Source organism: Borostomias antarcticus (assembly GCF_949987555.1).
Source record: "Borostomias antarcticus genome assembly, chromosome: 2".
In the NCBI taxonomy this organism is placed as follows: Eukaryota; Metazoa; Chordata; class Actinopteri; order Stomiiformes; family Stomiidae; genus Borostomias; species Borostomias antarcticus.
Window position 1 is genome coordinate 29,326,392 of NC_140235.1, and position 18,472 is coordinate 29,344,863.

The window sequence follows — 18,472 nt, forward strand, 5'->3', positions numbered from 1 at the left end:
CAGGTTAGTTGCTCTGAGTATCTCAGCTACCTAGCTAGCTAGCTAGCTAGCCAGTCATCTACTAAATATGTGTTGGTGCTTCACAGGACGCCAACACTGGAATGCTGTGACGTACAGGCTTGGCATCAGGCTACGGTAGTTCAGAGTAGAGATGGGACCAATCCGGTCCAGTATCGGGATCGGGCTCCGATTCAGACGTGGTTCACGGATCGGTTATCGGCCTGACGGCGCCGATCCACCTACCGATCCAGATGAAGTGAAGCTCCGGTATTCATTCATTCATTCAATCATTCATTCAATCATAGGCTACAATTCACGATTCCCTCACTCCAGCATCTCGTTCACCAAACTAGCCTATCTTTACTGACTGTTTCCTTATGTTTGCAAACGTTTGGTGTGAAAACAAACATTATGCTGAAAAAAGTTTTTAATAGTTTGCCAAGAATGTTGGCGAGTGAAAGTCTGGAGTTGCTGCGCTGCTGGAGTTGGTTACACTAGAGGCGGCAGAGGATTTCCAAAAGCAAATGTGCCTATTTGGCAATATGCAATATTTTGGATTTCAACCCAATGCTGATAGGGAACCTGATAACATTAATGAGGCAATCTGTAAACTAGAGCCATTTCTCCCTCTTCCTCTTGTGGTGTCACAGTGGAATATGACACCATTGCTCTACTGAGGCTCTGTGGCACATGCAGAGTGAGTGACAGGAGAGCAGAGCAGACAGGGGGTCTCATCCCAAGCATTTATTTTACTAAATAGTTCTTTTTATTTGATGAATGTTGGCTTGATACGCGAAAATGAATATATAGTAGGCCTACATCCAATATACAAGTTGCAATATGTTGGGTAAAATTGATGAGTAAAATGATTGTTTTGGCTCCTCAACAACAAGATACAAGATATCCTAATAATAAAAACAGTTCAAAGCAGTACAGTAGCAATACAGTACGAATGTGTGTGTGCAAAGTGTATTAAGTGTATATTAATTAATATAATTAATTAAGTTAATGATAAATAATTATTCAAGTCAAAAGACCGCTGGTATCGGCATCGGCAGATATCCAAATCCAGGTATTGGAATTGGATCGGAACTGAAAAAAAGTGGATCGGTGCATCTCTATAAGATTAACTCAGATGCAGTTAATAGCTTGATGAAGTGCAAATCAAAAGACTGTAGCAACTACGTGCTAATCAAAATAATGGATTAGGCTATAACAGGTGCAAATAAAGCAATGTATTATTTATTCTGTAATACTTAAATATATGGTAATGGGAAAGCTGCGCTGTAGAGCTAACACAATACATCTCTGTTAGGAAAAAAAACTACCAGTACCTTATTGGATGGACGTATTTCTATATTACACAGTCAAAAATAATGACAAAAAAAAATTACGTATGAAGACTCAAGGCAAATGTATGCATGTTCTCATACATATAACATGAATTGTGTTAATGCAGCACCACTATTATGCTAGTAGCATAGCCTGTAGGTATAACTGCTAGGGGGTGAGGCCCAGAAGGGCTCATATGCCAACAATGGCTTTGTTAACCTTAGAGTGCAGTGTGTGCGTGCGCGTGTGTGTGTGCATGCGTGTGTGTGTGAATGCATGTGTGTGTGTGCATGCGTGTGTGTGTGTGTGTGTGGGTGTGTGTGTCTTACCGCTGATAAAGAAGGACGCTCTGTCCTGGAGGGGTGGAGGGGGCTGGTTCCTCCAGGGCTCCATGTGATGGGGGGGCCGCTGGGGCTGCCCAAAATTACCCACCATGTGCTGCTGGAAGTCTCCCGGTCCCTGTCAGGAGGCACACACACACACGCACACACGCACGCACACACACGCACGCACGCACACACGCACGCACACACGCATGCACACACACACATGCATGCACACACACACGCATGCACACACACACATGCGCACGCATACATGCACGCGCAAACACACGCGCGCACGCACAAACACACGCACGCACGCACAAACACACGCACGCACACACACACAGAGACAAAACACACAACACACTCATGAATTATAACCTGTACCAGGGAACACAGTAATCACAAACAAATTAACGTAATGAAAAGTGGGCGATTGTGGGTGGAATGTTCCATTGGACAGGAGCCTGGGGTAATTGAATGGCTGGGGTCATCCATATTAAGCAGGATCTCGACTTGCATACATCAATATGCATGTTGATAATACGAAGAGCGAACGCCCTGGGAATGAATTATGGGTAATCCTAAACGCGGCGATACGGACGGCCGATGTGTCAGGACCAAGGACGCGTTTCAGCCGGCGGATAAGCCAAGGCTAACTTCTTTGTTCCATCCACCCACCCACATTCTCCTATGTTCATCAGTTCTCCACTCACGGCACGCGCACGCCATGCCCCCCCCCCCCCCCCCGCCCTCGTGCACAGCTACCTTCCGAGGAAAAACAGATAACGATCCTCTAATCCCTCCTTGGAATACCAATCCCCCCTTCATAGCGGCTTCCTTTATTCTCTTAAACATCCGTCTCTTGTTGAAAAATTAACCTTCCGTTCAACACGTGGCGCTTCCACAAAATGGGGCGCTTACCTCCTCCGAACCCCATTGTAAATTACTTAAGATGCCGCAATCAGGGCTTAATCCACCTTTATTCTGCCGCGAGCTGCCGTTATTTTGAGGGGAACGGAGAGGTGGAATGTTGGAAAGGAGGGGAAGTTGGGGGGGCTGCAAAGTTGCTTAACGGAAAGTTAATCAAGGGGCTTTACTCCGGGCGACAGAATGAGAGGATCACACCGTCATTCGGACACTATCGCTCCGTTTCTAAAGGTCGATAGCGTTTGCACAATGGGAGCCCGGCCGTCTACATAATACCGCTGAAATTTGTATGGACTTGATAAGGCGCGGCTCGTGGCTAATCCTTGATAAACAGGTTGAAAGGTGCTCAATATGCCGGCCAGGTGATGCCGAGATCGCCCGTCTGAGGACACAGAGGTGGCCAGCTAAAACAAATGTTATACGATGGGCTGGGGGCAAAATGCCAAAAACTATTCAATGAGAAAAGGAAATTCATGGGATTAGGACCGGGAGTGACATTTATTTCAGGCTTTGTCTTCGAACACCTCATACAACATATTCATCTTTTGGGAAAAACAAGATGGTATAATACTACAGACGATGAGTCCCCCCTCAATCCCTGTCCACTCCTTTAACAATTGATGGGTTGATGATGTTTGATAATGGGTAGTCAGGTACCCGGTGGTAAAGGGGAACTCGCTGAGGTGCTTTGCCGCTTGCATTTCAAATTGCGTCCTTGCCAGCCACCGCCAGGCTAAATGCGATTGACATCTGGGGAGTACGACGCTACGCTAGGCCTCAGCGCAGTCCGCCCTCCCGCGCTAGCATACGCCGATACCCACACTACGCTACTCTACCTTCAGTGTCCACCCAAATCACGTGAGACAAAATGTGGAAAGTGACAGTGAGGGCGCTGAAGAAATTTCAAATTCTCCTTTTTATAACATTCGAACGCACGGCCCTGGCTCATGTGGATGGGGTTTGTTTAAAAACCCCACGAAACGCAATTGGATGCAGCCATTCTCCTAATCACCAATTTGCATAAATAAATCCATATAAAACGCTCTATTTTAAAGGCATTCCTGTCATCTTTGTTACTCATTCAAAAAATCTTTCCTACATGCTCTCTAAAGAGTCCAGATTCCTTTATCTTTCAATCGAAAATTTGCCTCGAGTACTATTCTGAAAAAGAGAACAGAAATAAAAAAAGTTTTATTTACTTTAATCATTCAACCCTTGTTCCGAAAGTCTTCTCCTGCTTTGGGGGACACAAACTTTGTGGGGGGGGGGGGACCGGGGACGGGGGGGGCGTGGTGGTTTCACTGGCAGCACAATCCTGGTAGCAGGATTCCATTATGTGCCAGGCCGTGGCAGCCTGAGCCCCGGCAGATCCCTGAAGAACGGCGTGCCGCTAAGCCCCGCCCCCGCTGCCCCGCCGCCTGCAGCCTATCAAGCCCTTCCAGTTGTGCAGCCAGACTCGGTATCACTGTTTACAGAATTGCTTCAACAGTATTTGGCCAGGGCGGACGGCCTAATTGGCGTAATGATATTGCTCTCACAAAGAGGCATGCTAGCCATGTGATGAGGGGAGAGAGGGGGTATAGGGGGGGGTTGGCGGAGGGGAGAGAGGGGGTTTAGGGGGGGTGGGGGAGGTGGGGGGCGAGAGAGGGGCAGCTGCTACTCACGGGAAACCTGGGAGGACCACCGGCAGGTCTGGGCTGGCTCTGAGCAGGAGGCATCAAGGACACTGCAATGAGAGAGAGAGAGAGAGAGAGAGGGAGAGAGAGAGAGAGGGGGAGAGAGAGAGAAAGAGGGAGAGAGAGAGAGAGAGGGAGAGGGAGAGAGAGAGAGGGAGAGGGAGAGAGGGGTGGGGGAGGGGGAGAGAGCAGAGAGAAAGGGAGGAGGGGGAGTCCATTAGATACCTCTGAGCTAAAGGCTGTTACACAGGCTTAAATTTCACCTCCAGGATGTGTTCATATTTTGACACCGCTTGAGCAGAGGCCAGCAGCCATAGGAAATGGTAAAGGCATGCGGTCTAGCCCACTGATGGAACACAGATTAGGCAGACATACACCCTTTCATCCATCCATATTTGGATTTTGCTCAATTCTACACGCATCTTCTACTTCCAACATCCCTGCGATATTCTGGAGCATCGATGATATTTTGGGCATAAATGGGAGACAGTTCGGGACAATTTATTGCAAAATCAGGGGTAGGACACATGCCAACCCTGAAAAACCATCCTATTATCCTGTCCTCCCCCCTAACACAAACATACCATCTGCCCCTCTCTCTCCACACACACAGGAAATCATACACCCCAATTCCACCCCCCCCCCCCACACACACACACACACAACACACACAGACCTAGCTAACAAATTTCAATAGTAGCCGGGACAGACAAGATAAACCCATCTGGGGAAATGGAATGGCGATGCCGCCAAAAGAACCAGAAGATAAACCCATTACTGGCACAGACCGATTCACTCGTCATTCACGCAAACAACAAAATGTCACTCTAATCCAGACACCTTTCAACACAGTGCAAGGATAAATGCCAAGCTAAACGGCACCATAGGCATTAGCTGAGCATGCAACAACCCAAATAAATCATGTAAATCATGAACACATTCCACAAACGACAAATGGTGTTCAGAGAGCACACACCTCCGCCCATGAATGCATTTTGCGGCTCCGTGTGCACGCATGTGCATGCGAGCAGTACATGGTCGGTAACGCGACCCAAAAGAGACGTTTAAAAACCCCGGAACCACATCTGGGGGTCAACAAGGTCAATCAACAAGGCGAGTATTGGACAATGACGATGTACGGCCGGCATATCGCCGCTACCCTACTCAAGAACGACCCACTATATAAATGGCCAATCACAAGTCCTTACCGACCAAAAGGCCTCTGACCTCCATGGAGAGGAGGCCGAAAGTGTACATGGATGCAGGCCTACCTTGTGCAGAAGAGGATGCTGGGCCCCTAAAGTGGGGGTTAATGTGGATGTTTTTGGGCTGCTGCTGTTGTGGCTGCTGCTGCTGTTGTTGTTGTTGTTGTTGATGTTGTTGTTGTTGATGTTGTGGCGGCTGCTGCTGGTTCTGGTTGTGGGGGTGGTTGGGCGGCGGGGAGTTCATCCTGCAGGGCGGAGCTTCCATCTGCTGGCGGGTCGGGCCCCCGCCGTGCGAGGCCGGCGAGCGCTGGGCCATGTGGAGGGGGAGGAGGGGCCGCAGGGGCTGCTGGGCCAGCGGGCCGCCGTGCTCCTGGAAGGGGGGGGGGCCCCGGAGCCCCATGGCGCCGTGGTGCTGCTGGTGATGGGGAGGATGGTGGTGTTGGTGAGGGGGAGGCATTCTGGAGAGGGACTGCGAAATTGAGGTGAGAGGAGATATATGGAGAGGGAGTGAGAGGGAGAGAGAACACACAAGAAGTCACATATATTGTGTCTTGGAGAGACACTCTGCATTTCAGTATATGAGTTCAATAAACTATGCTTGAGTGCCCACGATTTGGTTGGTTTAGTTCTCACACAGTTCGCTGACCTGCCGAGTGCCAAAGAATCAATTCCAAAAACCAAAGTTAAGATGTTTCCAACCAGTAATTATGTATCTTGTAACCTCTCCACCTCCAAGACTTATGCGTTCATGTATGCTATAGTAGGCCTCTGTTTTTAGTAAGTAACCAATGGTTCTCAAGCCTAGTGGCCACTAGGACAGGAGCCTATCTCCTGATTCCTTAGCGTGAGGCAGCTTGATGTACAAGTACCCCCCCTGGACATGACGCTAGTATGTCGCAGGTACTTACCCCCAATCTAACCCGTGATGCTGATGCCAAGGGTGCCTTTTTTTTTTTTACCATATTATTTTTGCCTTTCGTATGACTCATCCGGGGATCGAACCCCCAACCTCCTAATCTCAGGAAGGACTCTCTAACCACAAAGCCACTGAGCTGGTTGGCTCCGCTTTTAGTGACACACAAATTAGACCGGGCCTACTCTTCATTCACATCATGAATCACTAGTCCTGCGATATGGAGTCTTATTCAGTATCCGCATACCTCTTCAGCGCCGCCATTTGGAGGATCACGATCACTTAAGTCTAAAGGACTTTCCTCACAGACATGGCTTTCCGAGGCAATGTTACATGAATGGATGAGCAACAGAAATGAACGGCTTATATGCTGTGAGAGATATCCAACAATACAAGACTGGCGAGAAACTAAATCCTTGGCAAAGAACAAATTTAATTTGGCATAATGCAAACCAAATGGACTTACGCCAAATTATTTGTATAATCCATATATCAACCCTGATAGAAGGCTGAGGAGGGGGTTGGCTGACTGTTTACGAGCGCGTGATCTCAAGAGCTTAAGCGCACCACCCCGGACCCCCACACAGGTGGAAAATACAAGTACAAATCTCTTCTCTTTTTCCTCCCATTGGGAGACAGTCAGGTTAAAGACTTTCATATTATTGTATCCTATGAAGATTTTATCCACTCAGCTTAACTTCAATATTCACTGTTATGATATAAAATGCATAATACAATCATATAATATAATCCAAATTCATATAATCAAAGTGGCTATTGCTACCCCAAGGGAAGGTGTCTTTTAGTGGAAAGGGTGATTTAGAGACATTTACCTGCATGCTCATGTGAAGTGCCAATATTGGGAGCCTCTGATCATTCATTCTTCCTCTTCCGCCACCCCTGAAGTCTCCCATGCCGAACCCTGGGAATCCCCCTCTTCCTCCTCCTCTTCCTCGTCCGCCGAATCGGCCATACCTTTTCTGTCGTTCTTGCTCCTCAAACTCCATCAGGTCTGCTTTGGCCTTCTCAGAGAGCTCTGAGGGGGGGGGGGGGACAGAACACATGAGGCTTCTGTCGCTGTGTTTGAAACCACTCACCCACCAATTATTCCCTATGTAGTGTTCCCCATATAGTGAACTCTATAGGGAACAATCAAACTTTTTTTTTTGGACACCACACTGAACGTTGTTGCGTCAGAAAGCAAGCAGACTCGCCCAGTATCAAATAAACAAACCGAGCATTGATGGCAGCAGGTTGAAATGTACTCAGGTAAGTATTGAGTTTAGGATGTTCAGTTTTGAATAAATCCCAAATAAAGGGTCGAAATTCTAATGATGTGCACATGTGGTTTTGCCAACTATAGTGCCGTCTGCTAGCAAGCTATAAAGTTGCACGGAGCCAGTTAGCTCACAAGCTCACGATTTGCAGCAGCTTCCATAACGTTAGTGCTAACGCTAGCTGTCCATGGCCTCTGAGTGGTTGGGGAATCTCTGTTTTAGACTAGTCGAATAGTCGGTTGCAAAACCACCGATTAGTCGTCAGCGGAAATAGTCGCCGTGCACATCCCTAGATTGAACGCTAGAAAAAAACGTCAGACTCACTATATAGTGCGCTATATAGTAAAGAGGGAACGGCTTCGAACACAGCTCCTATCAAAAGCACAGACATTAAAAGTGCAACTCAAAAGCAAAGCAGTAATAATCTATGATGAAAAACTATTCTGCGTTCCCCCTCCTCTGAGATGAGAACCGATGCTGTGGAACTGAAATGTACCGAGTGTTTCGGGGATGTTCCTCCGTTTGCTCGCAGCGTCGGCCAGCCGCACAACGCTGACGTCCTTCCGCTCCGTGTTGAAGCGCAGCAGTCGGCCAGACTCTTCGTCGTCGTCTTCCTCTTCGTCCGACTCCTCCCTGACTTCCTCCTCTGTCTCCTGTTCATTCTCAACCTGAGATGACGGGAACAACCCAGGAAAATCAGACCGCCGCTTTCTCTCGTGTGTGCTGTCCGATTCCACAGTCAACCCGTGGGAAAGCAACAGGCGTACATGGCGTGAGCCCGCTGCTCCAGACTCAACACTGACTATTCCACTCTCAGCCCTTTAGGGGACGCCGCCATTACATAGGGAGCACTGGACGGCAAAGAGGGGAGAGATGTACCACGACCAGAGACATGGGAGACATTTTGAAATTTAAGCCGTGGGACCAGCTATAGCCTTACCTCCTCCGAGTCTGGGAACTGAGAGGTGTCTGCGGCCTCCTCTTCCTCCTCCTTCTCCTCACGCGCCTCCTCCAGGGCCTCCTCCTCGGCTTGCTGCTCCTCCTCTCCATGCTCCTCTAGCTGGTCAGTGAAGCTCGTAGAGTAGTCATCCACCTGAACACAAATCAAGACTCTTAATATCATCTGAATGATACATAGTAGTGTCAAATACCACTCAATTATAGATACTAGCTAGATACCCATTTACAAACATTACTGTCATGCACTGTCCTGTCCTTGCACCTGTCCATTGTTGTATTTCTGTAAGGACCACAGGTGCTTCCTATGTATGTAAGTACAATGGCAATAAATTAATTCTGATTCAAGTAAAACAACAATAAACAAGCTATCAATGGGGCACTAAGAGCTTGGCTGACGCGCTGTGGGCTAAGAGGTAAGACAGCTTCTTTTATTTTTACAAAGGCATAAAGGAGAACAGTGAAAATGTTATGAAGGGTTTTGGAGAGGGCAGGGGCTTCCACCGCACCCCCTAGAATTACCATAACAGTGGGAGCAAGGCTTCATTACTATTCCAGACGGGATTTGAAATTCAATGAGATGTAAATGTTTGACAAAATATACAAAAAATAAGGTAGTGAGGGATAAAATCAAACTGGTGAAAATATCATAGACTAACTCTGTGTTGGCCACACTACTTTCATGAGTCAGTGGCATGGGCAGCTCTCTCACACACACACACACGCACACGCACACACAAGACCATTTCTACTACTTCATAACATCATTTTCCTCCAACTCATCTTCCGACATGGGCCTACACCCAACGGTCATAATCAGTCACCTTTCCCAGCCTAGACTGCACCTAGCATGTCCCGATAACAATTTTTAACTTCACTTAGTGATACCAATTTTTGACTTCAAATACCACAACTTTGGCTATCTGAAGATACAGATATCCAATACGTGTTCTACTCTTGAACAAATAATAGGCTAACTAAATATAAGGGAAATATATTTACACTAGGGCTGGGTATCGATTCGAATTTCAAGAATTGATTCGATTCCAATTCCCAAGGTTCAGAATCGATTATCACGATTCGATTCAATATCGATTGGGTTAGTGTTACTAAAACCTGTTTTTTTTTGTGTTTTTTTGCTGTAACCTTAATTACATGACTGCCAAGTTATGCAACACATCAACAGGCCTACTACGGCTGGGTATCGATACTGATTTCCAAAAATGAATGAATGAATCATTGAATGAATGAACTATTCATTCCTTAATGTATTCATTCATTCATTAAATAAAAGATCGATTTTGGGATTCATGAATCGATTCTGAATCATTTGAATTCATTCAGAATCGATTAATCGATTTTTTTTAACCCAGCCCTAATTTACACATTAGACAAACTGTCTCCAGGATTAATGTAATATTGGCACTCTTCTCATCAACATCACCCCCATCATCATCATCATCATCACCACCATCATGTGAAATTCCATTTCTGTGAAATTCTATTCCCCTTCAACCATGTTGATATTTCTTCAATATATATATATATCATTCACTGCCAGCCTTTTTTGAATGAAACCACACTTCCTGCTTTCTCTGCTCTTCATCGGGTGGAGGAAACTCAGTGAGCAATGCGTTTCGACAGGTTGTGGAACTTTTCCGATCTTACTGAAGGAGAGTATTTTCCATTGCGCTCAACCAGTGTCTTTTAAGGGTAGATTTTGGGCGTGCTACAATATACTTGAAGAGATAGGGTCGCACTTAAAAAAGAGAAGTATTTCAAAAGGTTCTTAGCATTGCTTTTTATATTGGCTATTGGGAGCATAGAGGAGCAAATAGTGTTGTCACAATACCAAAATTATGACTTCGATACGATACCTGCCCAAAATATCTCGATACCGATACCGAAACGATACCACGGCGAAAATCTAAAACATAAGGAAAAGTAATGGAATAATAGATGACAGAACATGGAACTTTAAATTGTTGGCTTTTTTAGTGCTCTGTTCAGTCTTTTTGCATCTTTTGAGTCTATCATATTTCCTGGACACACAGCTGGAAGGGAAGGCTGCCTCGACTGGGTGGTTTGGGATTGTGCTGGCATCTGTTTGTTTGTCTGTGTGGGGAGAAATCAATAAATTATGCCTATGTTGTTGCAAACGGTGAGATAATCAGAAGAACTTGAAAAGCTTATTAGTATTATTATTATTATTTTTATTAATTAACCCAGGCCTATTGAAGCATTTTTGCTATTCCTAATTATCAGAAGAGATAATTGTCTCACGGTTAACAGTTCTCTCGTTCTAGGAGGTTGGAGCAGGTATAGATTTTTTTTGTCACACGTGCGCTAGAGTAGAGAGCTAGGCTTGCAGCCAGGCTGCAGCTATGCTAGCTAAAAGTCTCATGCTACGGATGAAAATTAGCTTCTCTAGCTATCATCTGGTGCAATAAATGTATTGTGCATTCATACATTCAAACATAAGGTAGGCTAAATATCCTTCGGTTGTATTCAGTACTGGTGTTGCTGCTGTGTGTCTTATCTTCTATCACATTCGCTAACCTGTCGCTCTTTGAATTATTTGTGTAAGTCGTCATGTCTGTCTGCAAGATGCTTTGCCAGGTTGGTCGTATTGGCTCCCTTGGTTTGTATAGATTCGTAGCATCGTTTACAGATGGGCTTTCTAATGTCCGTGGGCTTGCCCTCACTGTCGGCTCTGTAAGCAAAATATGCCAGATTTCGCTGCGCGCATCAGCTTTATCGACAAGCTGTGGACGGTCGACATTTGTACTTGTAGCCATCTCAGGTTAGACTAGTTAAAACTGTTGCACTGCTCGCTGCAGAGTGACAGAGCGAGAGAGAGAGCGCGCGCACACACACACACACAGACACACACACACACATACACACACACACACTGCCCCGCGACTCGAGGGATCTTGGGAGAGAGAAGCAGAGCGCTATTAGCCTACAAACAAACACGGCTTCACTGTCGCATGAACGCAACTCAATATATACGGCTCTTATTAAAACACTGTCTTTCTTATCGATACTTTAAATTTGGGTATTGTACCGTTTTTGACGACAGAGTATCGCGGTACTTTTCTAGTATCGATACACCGTGCAACACTAGGAGCAAAACAGACTTTTCGACAGCTAGGCCTTCATCAGTGTGTTATTACCCATTCTCCGTTTTTAACATACGTGATGAAGGCCACAGAAATATGTTTTTGACTTCTTAAAAAGCAATACTAAGAACCTTAAGGGAAATATTTCCCTTTTTTTCAGTGCGACCCCCTCTCCATTAAGTCAATTTTGTTGAACAACAAAGACATTTTCCTGAGAAGCCAAGAGTGGTGATTTTTGTCTTTAATTTGCTTGCAATGTGTAAAATTGACATTCCTTTCCTTTTAAAGCCTTTCAATTATCATTACTGAGATGAGTAGATTCCTTTAAAAGTCGGCTTTCTTGTTCTTTGTTCAATAACTTCTGTGGTTTCAAGAAGCAGCTATCATCCATTTTCAATAAATGTGTACTATTGCTTTAAGAGAAGGCATTTGAATCAACACAAGTGCTTTATTGTCCACATTGGACAAACTCAAAGTTCATAGGTCGTGCCAAAGCACAACAACACAATCGTAATCACATGACAATAATTGCTTTCTTTCAATTGTCATGAATTCATAGAAAGTCATGGTAGAAATGCTTCCACATCGCTGACACGACTCTTCTACAGGTAGCTAACGCTCATACTGTTATCACGTGACACACTGCGCATACCAGATCATGATTTTTCCTTCCCTCCAGAGTTCTGTGCCAATATCAGCCTGATACATACGCCCTGGAACGGATCAGTACATCCCTAATGCACAGTACATAGACCTGAGATGTTTACCTAACCCTCTTTACGTGCATAATTGGTACAAAGGCATGTAATAACATAACGTAGGCCACAGGACTAAACGAGGTCAGTCCATAGGTCAGGGAGACGGTGTTTAGTGTTCGGCAACATCAACCTCAAAGCTCCAAACACGCATTTGGGGAAAAACATGGCTCCCAGCGACACAGATAGATGGACAGACGGCCCCAAGGGCACAGAACGGCTTAATCCCTTAAACAGTTCCACATATTACCTCTGAATACCAATGCAAACAGAAATGTTAAGCCGCGTCAGTGACGTGACCTTGTAAACACAGTTATAACACACGCGGGAGAATACAAATGTGCATCCACACACTCTCGCGGATGCGTTTCAAGTACTGAGCAGTGTCGCGCGCTTTGAGTAAGAAGGTCAACGGCTTATCTTCGGTGTGTTTAAAAAATTAAAAAAGAAGAAAAAAAAGGGGGCCCCAATACCTTAGTCAGGTGTCAAACGCCATCACACCTCGGTAAATGGACCGTAACAGGCGTGGCGCATGGCTCCGGCCTTATCTTTCCCCCTATCATTCTGCACTAAGAGGGGGGTGGAATGAGCCGGGGGAAAGTCGCATCAATCATTAGAAGACTGTATGGGGCGTCCTTAGGAAGGTCAATAATCTTTTCACCTACGTGTGACTTTATCAGATCTAGTCGAAAGCCCCAGATAAAAGCCCCGGGAACATTAAGCACAGCCGATTGGCAGCACATCTTCCTCACACAAAGCAGCCCCTTACCCTGACAAAGATGCAGGGCCCAAGGTCACAATGGCACGGGCCTTTCAGGGAGCCACCAAGAGCCATTACCCCACGCCAAACAAGCTGTCAGTGCAAACTCTGTCAGCGGACGGATAAATAAACTGGCGGAGAGTGATAATGAATCTAATCCCCCACCCCCTCCCCAACTGCCACCCCCGTCCAACACACATCCCCTGTTGCAATAAAGCCCCTGAATATATCTGAAACGTGGCCCCTGAAAAACACGCAGACAGGAAAATTGACATTATCTTTTAAGAAGATACAATAGAGTAAGATGGGTTGGGGGGGGACGGGGGGATGAAGAGGACTCACTTGAAATTCATTGTCTAAGGACTCATTGATTTGAATGTCTAGCACTTCATCCTGGAAGAGCTGGTTCCCTTCCTCCTCTCCGGAGAATTCCATGTGCTCCTCTGGCAGCTCCGTGTCATTGGCCTGGCTGTAGTCCTCCTGCTCGGTGTCATTGGCCTGGCTGTAGTCCTCCTGCTCCTCCTCTGCGGCGTACTCCTCACCCTCCTGCTGGTAGTCCTCCTCCTCATAGCTCTCCATCCCTAGGTGGACCGTGTCTGTGTAGTCGCCGCCGTCTCCTAGGTTCTCCTGCGGGTTGAAGGCTGTGCTCACTTCCTGCTTGCTGAAAGTTAACAAGACGAAAGACAAATGATAACGATCCTACCTGGGCTAAAAACACAGCCGACAGCTGTAGGTGACTGAAGAAGGAGGGGTGAGTTTGGAAATGCAATGGGCCACACATTCAGTCAAAGTAGTCAACAACATACTAGGGATGTGCCGATATGATCATTTGGGCCTATACCGATAACATTGCTGTCATGGCCGATAACCCATACTTACAGATGTCGATATGATCTGTATAAAAGTTTCTATGATAATCAAATGCTATACATACTGATTTAGCGCATTGTTTCCTCTGAAAAACACCACACACACACAACAGCAGCTAGACAGAAATAATTATTGGTTGTTCACATCGGCCCCGTTTTGCTTCAGACCGCTACCGATTAGGGATGGGACGGTTACCGGCGTCACGATGAACCGCGGTGAAAACAGTACAACCGGTTAAATTTTTATTTATCAAGATAACCGTGCATAAAAAAATAAAAAATAAATAAAGATAACAGTGCATGACTACATCACTGAAAAATCATACTAAATGCTGTCTGACTTGCAAAAAAGTGCTAAATGCTTTCTGACCCTCATCCCCGTTCAATTTCCGAGGAAAAGCCACACAGGTAGCAGCACGTAGGCGGAGTTTTGACTTCAGGCGAAAACCACAACACTAGCGGCATGGCCGAAAGTGAGATGTATTTTGGTGGAGAGAATGGCTGTGCGCACAAAGCAATCTAAGGTGTGGTTACATTTCACAAAAGTGAAAGAAAAGGAGGAGGCGAAATGCAACCTGTGCTCTAAGATATTTTCCTGCAAGGGGGGAAATACAACGTCTATGCTAAAGAACTTAAATGGTGCCCATCAGATTAAAATTGGGACTTGCACTACATTTGATAGTCTCAAAGTGCGAGACAGACCAACTCCCTCATCCTCTTCTACCACCCCAGGTATGCATGCTGTGCGCACCCCAATAAGTCCCGTTCGTTGACATTGACAGTACTTACAGTAAATCTAGTGCTAGATGTCTTCTTTGCTAGCTAGATTCCCTCTGTCATCGGCTTGCTAAAACTATAACTTACAGTGGTTCATTCAATAGACTAGCAGTTACGTACTGCAGCTAGCCAGCTATACCTAAAGTTAGCTACTGTTAGCTTGCTAGCTCGGTGCAGTGATGTTACTGGGCACAACTGGTGAATGAATGAATGACCCACTGTAGTCTAAGTTATACTACGACGTTTTTGTAGCCTTTAGCAAGCGGATGACAGAGGGAATCTAGCTTGCAAAGAAGACATCTAGATTTAAGGACTGTCAATGTCAACGTAAAATAGCCTAATAGTGTATAGCATAGCACTTGCATGTATAATGCTATAGCACTAGCTGGTTAACGTTAGCAAGCTGCAGTGCTGGTCATGTCATGTTGTTGTTATTTTTGTGTAAAGTATACTGTAGTGAGGGGGACAGTGGGAGAGAGGGAGATGGAGAGAGAGGGAGGGTGGGAGGGAGCGAGAGAGGGAAGAAGGGGATGGAAAGAGGGAGGGAGATTGTCTTTCTCTAATACTGTTTAGTTAAGAGCAGTCATTTGTTATGTAATGGTGTGTTATGTTGTTATGTAAAGCATAGCCTATAGGCTACTTTATTTAATTTATATGCAGTATAATTTATTTTTTGTCTTTTCACGTTATGCCCTGTGCATCAGTAGTGTCACAAATTAACAATACCAATTCAGTTCTTTTAAGAATGTATTTGTCTTTGGTATCAGTATCGATAAAAATTAATGAGACCCATCCCTAAACATGATAAAACCGTGAACCGTGATAATTTTGGTCACTATAACCGTGATACGAAAATTTCAAACCGTCCCATCCCTACTACCGATATATTAAAAAATGACTAACATCGGCCGATATGATTGCCAATATATCTTGTCTCCCTACAACATACCTCATATTTTGATCTTCGTCATCACTTTGCAGGAGGTCATCGTTCAGCTCTTCGTCTGACACCTCTGAAGGGTTCTAAATTCAAACAGGACAGATCAGTCACATGTTATTTATGTCCATCACGGTCACTTTTCTACTGACAAGGGCTCCTTAGTTTAGCACATTGGCATCTATGGGCCACAGTTGTCCGATTGGATGCAGATTTGACAACTTTAAGGGAAACAAATCATTGAATGAAACTTAAGAGAACACAAATAAATCTGCGTGTGTGTGTGTGTGTGGTCCACCCAGCTGGATGCTATATTCCCATATGGTGAAGACAATCTGGCCAGGTTAAAGCAGTTTTTGTCCACTGAACTTCACCCTGGTTCACATGATCAGGTGTCCCAGTGGAGGAGCCACCGGCCACCAGCCTACTGCAGTAGGACTACATCACTGACCCAGACCCATATGATATTTTCCTGTGATATTTAAGTGAGTTTTTCCACTTTCCAACAGTATATAGGCCCATGCTTCGTGAGATTTGCCTAAGCGCCATAACATCAACACTAGCTCATAACATCCTCATGACTCATGCTGGCTGACCCTGAGCTCCATTCAACTGTGCATCTATGAAAGTGAGGACAATTACAATGCGTGTTTTTGTCTTACCTTTTTGGATGTCAGCCAATCCTCTTCCAGCAAATCACCCTCAAGTTCACTTTGAGAGGAGAGAAGTATTAGGTAGGTTGTAAACAAATTCTGTGACGCTGGAGTTAGAGCTGAAGTACTACATAACATAACATTTCAGTGACAGTTACGTTAGATACACTTAGTCCGTTGTTTTCAAACATCAAATTAATGGAAATGGATGTTTGGATGATGACAGAAACAGCAATGATAGTATACATTTTATTATTTCAGTGTAATATGACTTGGAAATGGTGAAATGAATGATGAAATGTGAAGTTGGATTTTGCAGTTTAATATTAGTTTTGGACATTCAACATTACTTTCAGTCTATACTGTCTAGTAGTCCAAATCATCTCACACACCTTTGCAAAAAAGAAAAATAAAAACGATCATTTTTCTGTGCAAAAGTTTTTAAGACAATGGCACAAAGTATGGATACTAGCACAAGGTATGGGAATTAGGTCCTTTATTAACTTTACAAAACATCCTGGAGAAAGATAACACAGGCATGCACGTGATTGCTAGATTAAAAGAACCCCTGCAGTCATGTTACCCCGAGCAAACATACCTCTCCGGATCATCGTCGTCCTCTCCTCTTCTTCTGCGTGACCTCTCTGCGCCTGGCTTGTCATACTCATCAAAGTCATCATCTGCAATCAGAAAGACAGTTGTCTGTGTTGTAGTTAGTTGGCCAACGTTACTCTTTCTGTGTAGTACTGGTGCAATAGTACTCGACGCAACTGAGAACCACTATGGTGTTCCTACTTACTTCATAAGGTTTCATACTTACTTGTAGTGCTAACGTTAGCTAATTTGGATATGGTCGGAGAGGCCCATGGCCATGAGAGAGAAATCAGATGGGAAAAAGCTTGCGTCAATAGTAACATTAACGTTACATCTTTCGAGCCGGCAACTGGGCGTCATGGCTTGCTGAGTTATCTGACTTATAAGCAAGTTAGCTAAGTAGTGGATAGGCAATTTTGGCTTGCTTGGTGGCGCCCGCTAAGAGGGCTTATTTAGCTAGCTAGCTAAGAATAGCATTTGAACAGCAAGGCCTCCGCGACTGCTGGTTAACTTGTTCCCCAATCAATCAAGAAATAAGCAATGATTCGTGTAGCTAGCAAATGTGCAAAACTCCAGTGGCGGATGGCAAACGCTTATATTCTGTTTACGCGCGCAAGCAGCTAACATGTTGCTAGTTAGATAGCTAGCCACCAAGCAAGTATGCCAGTCACTAGTTAGCTTGCTCGCCCAGGCGAGGCAGGTGTGGTCACTGCCGCTACGCTAACAAAGCGAGTTAGCTACACATCTGTCGCCCATGGTAAATTCATGTCAACCATTCTCGTTAACAACATAAACATAAATACGTTTAAGAGTATATTTTTGTCACAAAACACTTCTGTTAGCAAAATGCTTTCATGGGAACGGTAGCTGGCTCGATACGTGGCCTTGTTGCGGCTTAGCGTGGAAACGTTAGCATAGCTACAGTAAGCTAAGCTAGCCAGCTAGCATGTTTGCTAAAGATATAACGTTAACTGACGGTGAGAGTAAAATAGCATACCTTGGGCGGTCGCCGCCATTAGGAAAGACGGTTGCCGCAGTGTGCAGTAGTTATAGTTATAGAACTGTGGAAAACATGGATATATTCTCGTGCTTGGCTTCAAATAACAAGATTAAATTGTACCACTAGCGCTCCGCAACACAATCAAACCATAAACATGACAGAATAAAAGCGCCAGTGCATTCTGGGTAGCTACAATGAGCCATTCCACCATAAGAACTGATTGGAGGTCAGGTCTTTGTACCTAGTAGCATTCAGTAGGTTGTGCTGGGCTAGGAATATCTGGTTTTAGATCTGCTCTGTTGTCTTGATTCTCAATGAGTCCATAAGGATTAGGACTGATCGTGTATTTTTGTGTTTTTGTATACAGTTTTTGAATTGAGTAGCCT

General features: G+C 45.1%; 1 protein-coding gene across 2 annotated transcripts in view; it reads right to left on the minus strand.

Annotated features, from left to right (window-relative positions):
• rbm33a (RNA binding motif protein 33a) overlaps nucleotides 1-18,223 on the minus strand; it is a 31,445-nt gene extending 13,222 nt beyond the window's left edge. For both annotated transcript variants that reach the window (XM_084450601.1, XM_084450600.1), the window contains exons 1-11: nucleotides 18,084-18,223; nucleotides 17,091-17,172; nucleotides 16,502-16,550; nucleotides 15,852-15,925; nucleotides 13,599-13,917; nucleotides 8,600-8,752; nucleotides 8,156-8,327; nucleotides 7,216-7,418; nucleotides 5,536-5,938; nucleotides 4,253-4,314; nucleotides 1,662-1,791 (exon numbers count right to left, since the gene is read on the minus strand). In XM_084450601.1, the coding sequence (XP_084306727.1) occupies nucleotides 1,662-1,791; nucleotides 4,253-4,314; nucleotides 5,536-5,938; nucleotides 7,216-7,418; nucleotides 8,156-8,327; nucleotides 8,600-8,752; nucleotides 13,599-13,917; nucleotides 15,852-15,925; nucleotides 16,502-16,550; nucleotides 17,091-17,172; nucleotides 18,084-18,102 (1,666 nt within the window). In that variant the 5' untranslated portion in view covers nucleotides 18,103-18,223. The remainder of the gene's footprint in view (nucleotides 1-1,661; nucleotides 1,792-4,252; nucleotides 4,315-5,535; nucleotides 5,939-7,215; nucleotides 7,419-8,155; nucleotides 8,328-8,599; nucleotides 8,753-13,598; nucleotides 13,918-15,851; nucleotides 15,926-16,501; nucleotides 16,551-17,090; nucleotides 17,173-18,083) is intronic.
• Nucleotides 18,224-18,472: the final 249 nt, after the last annotated feature.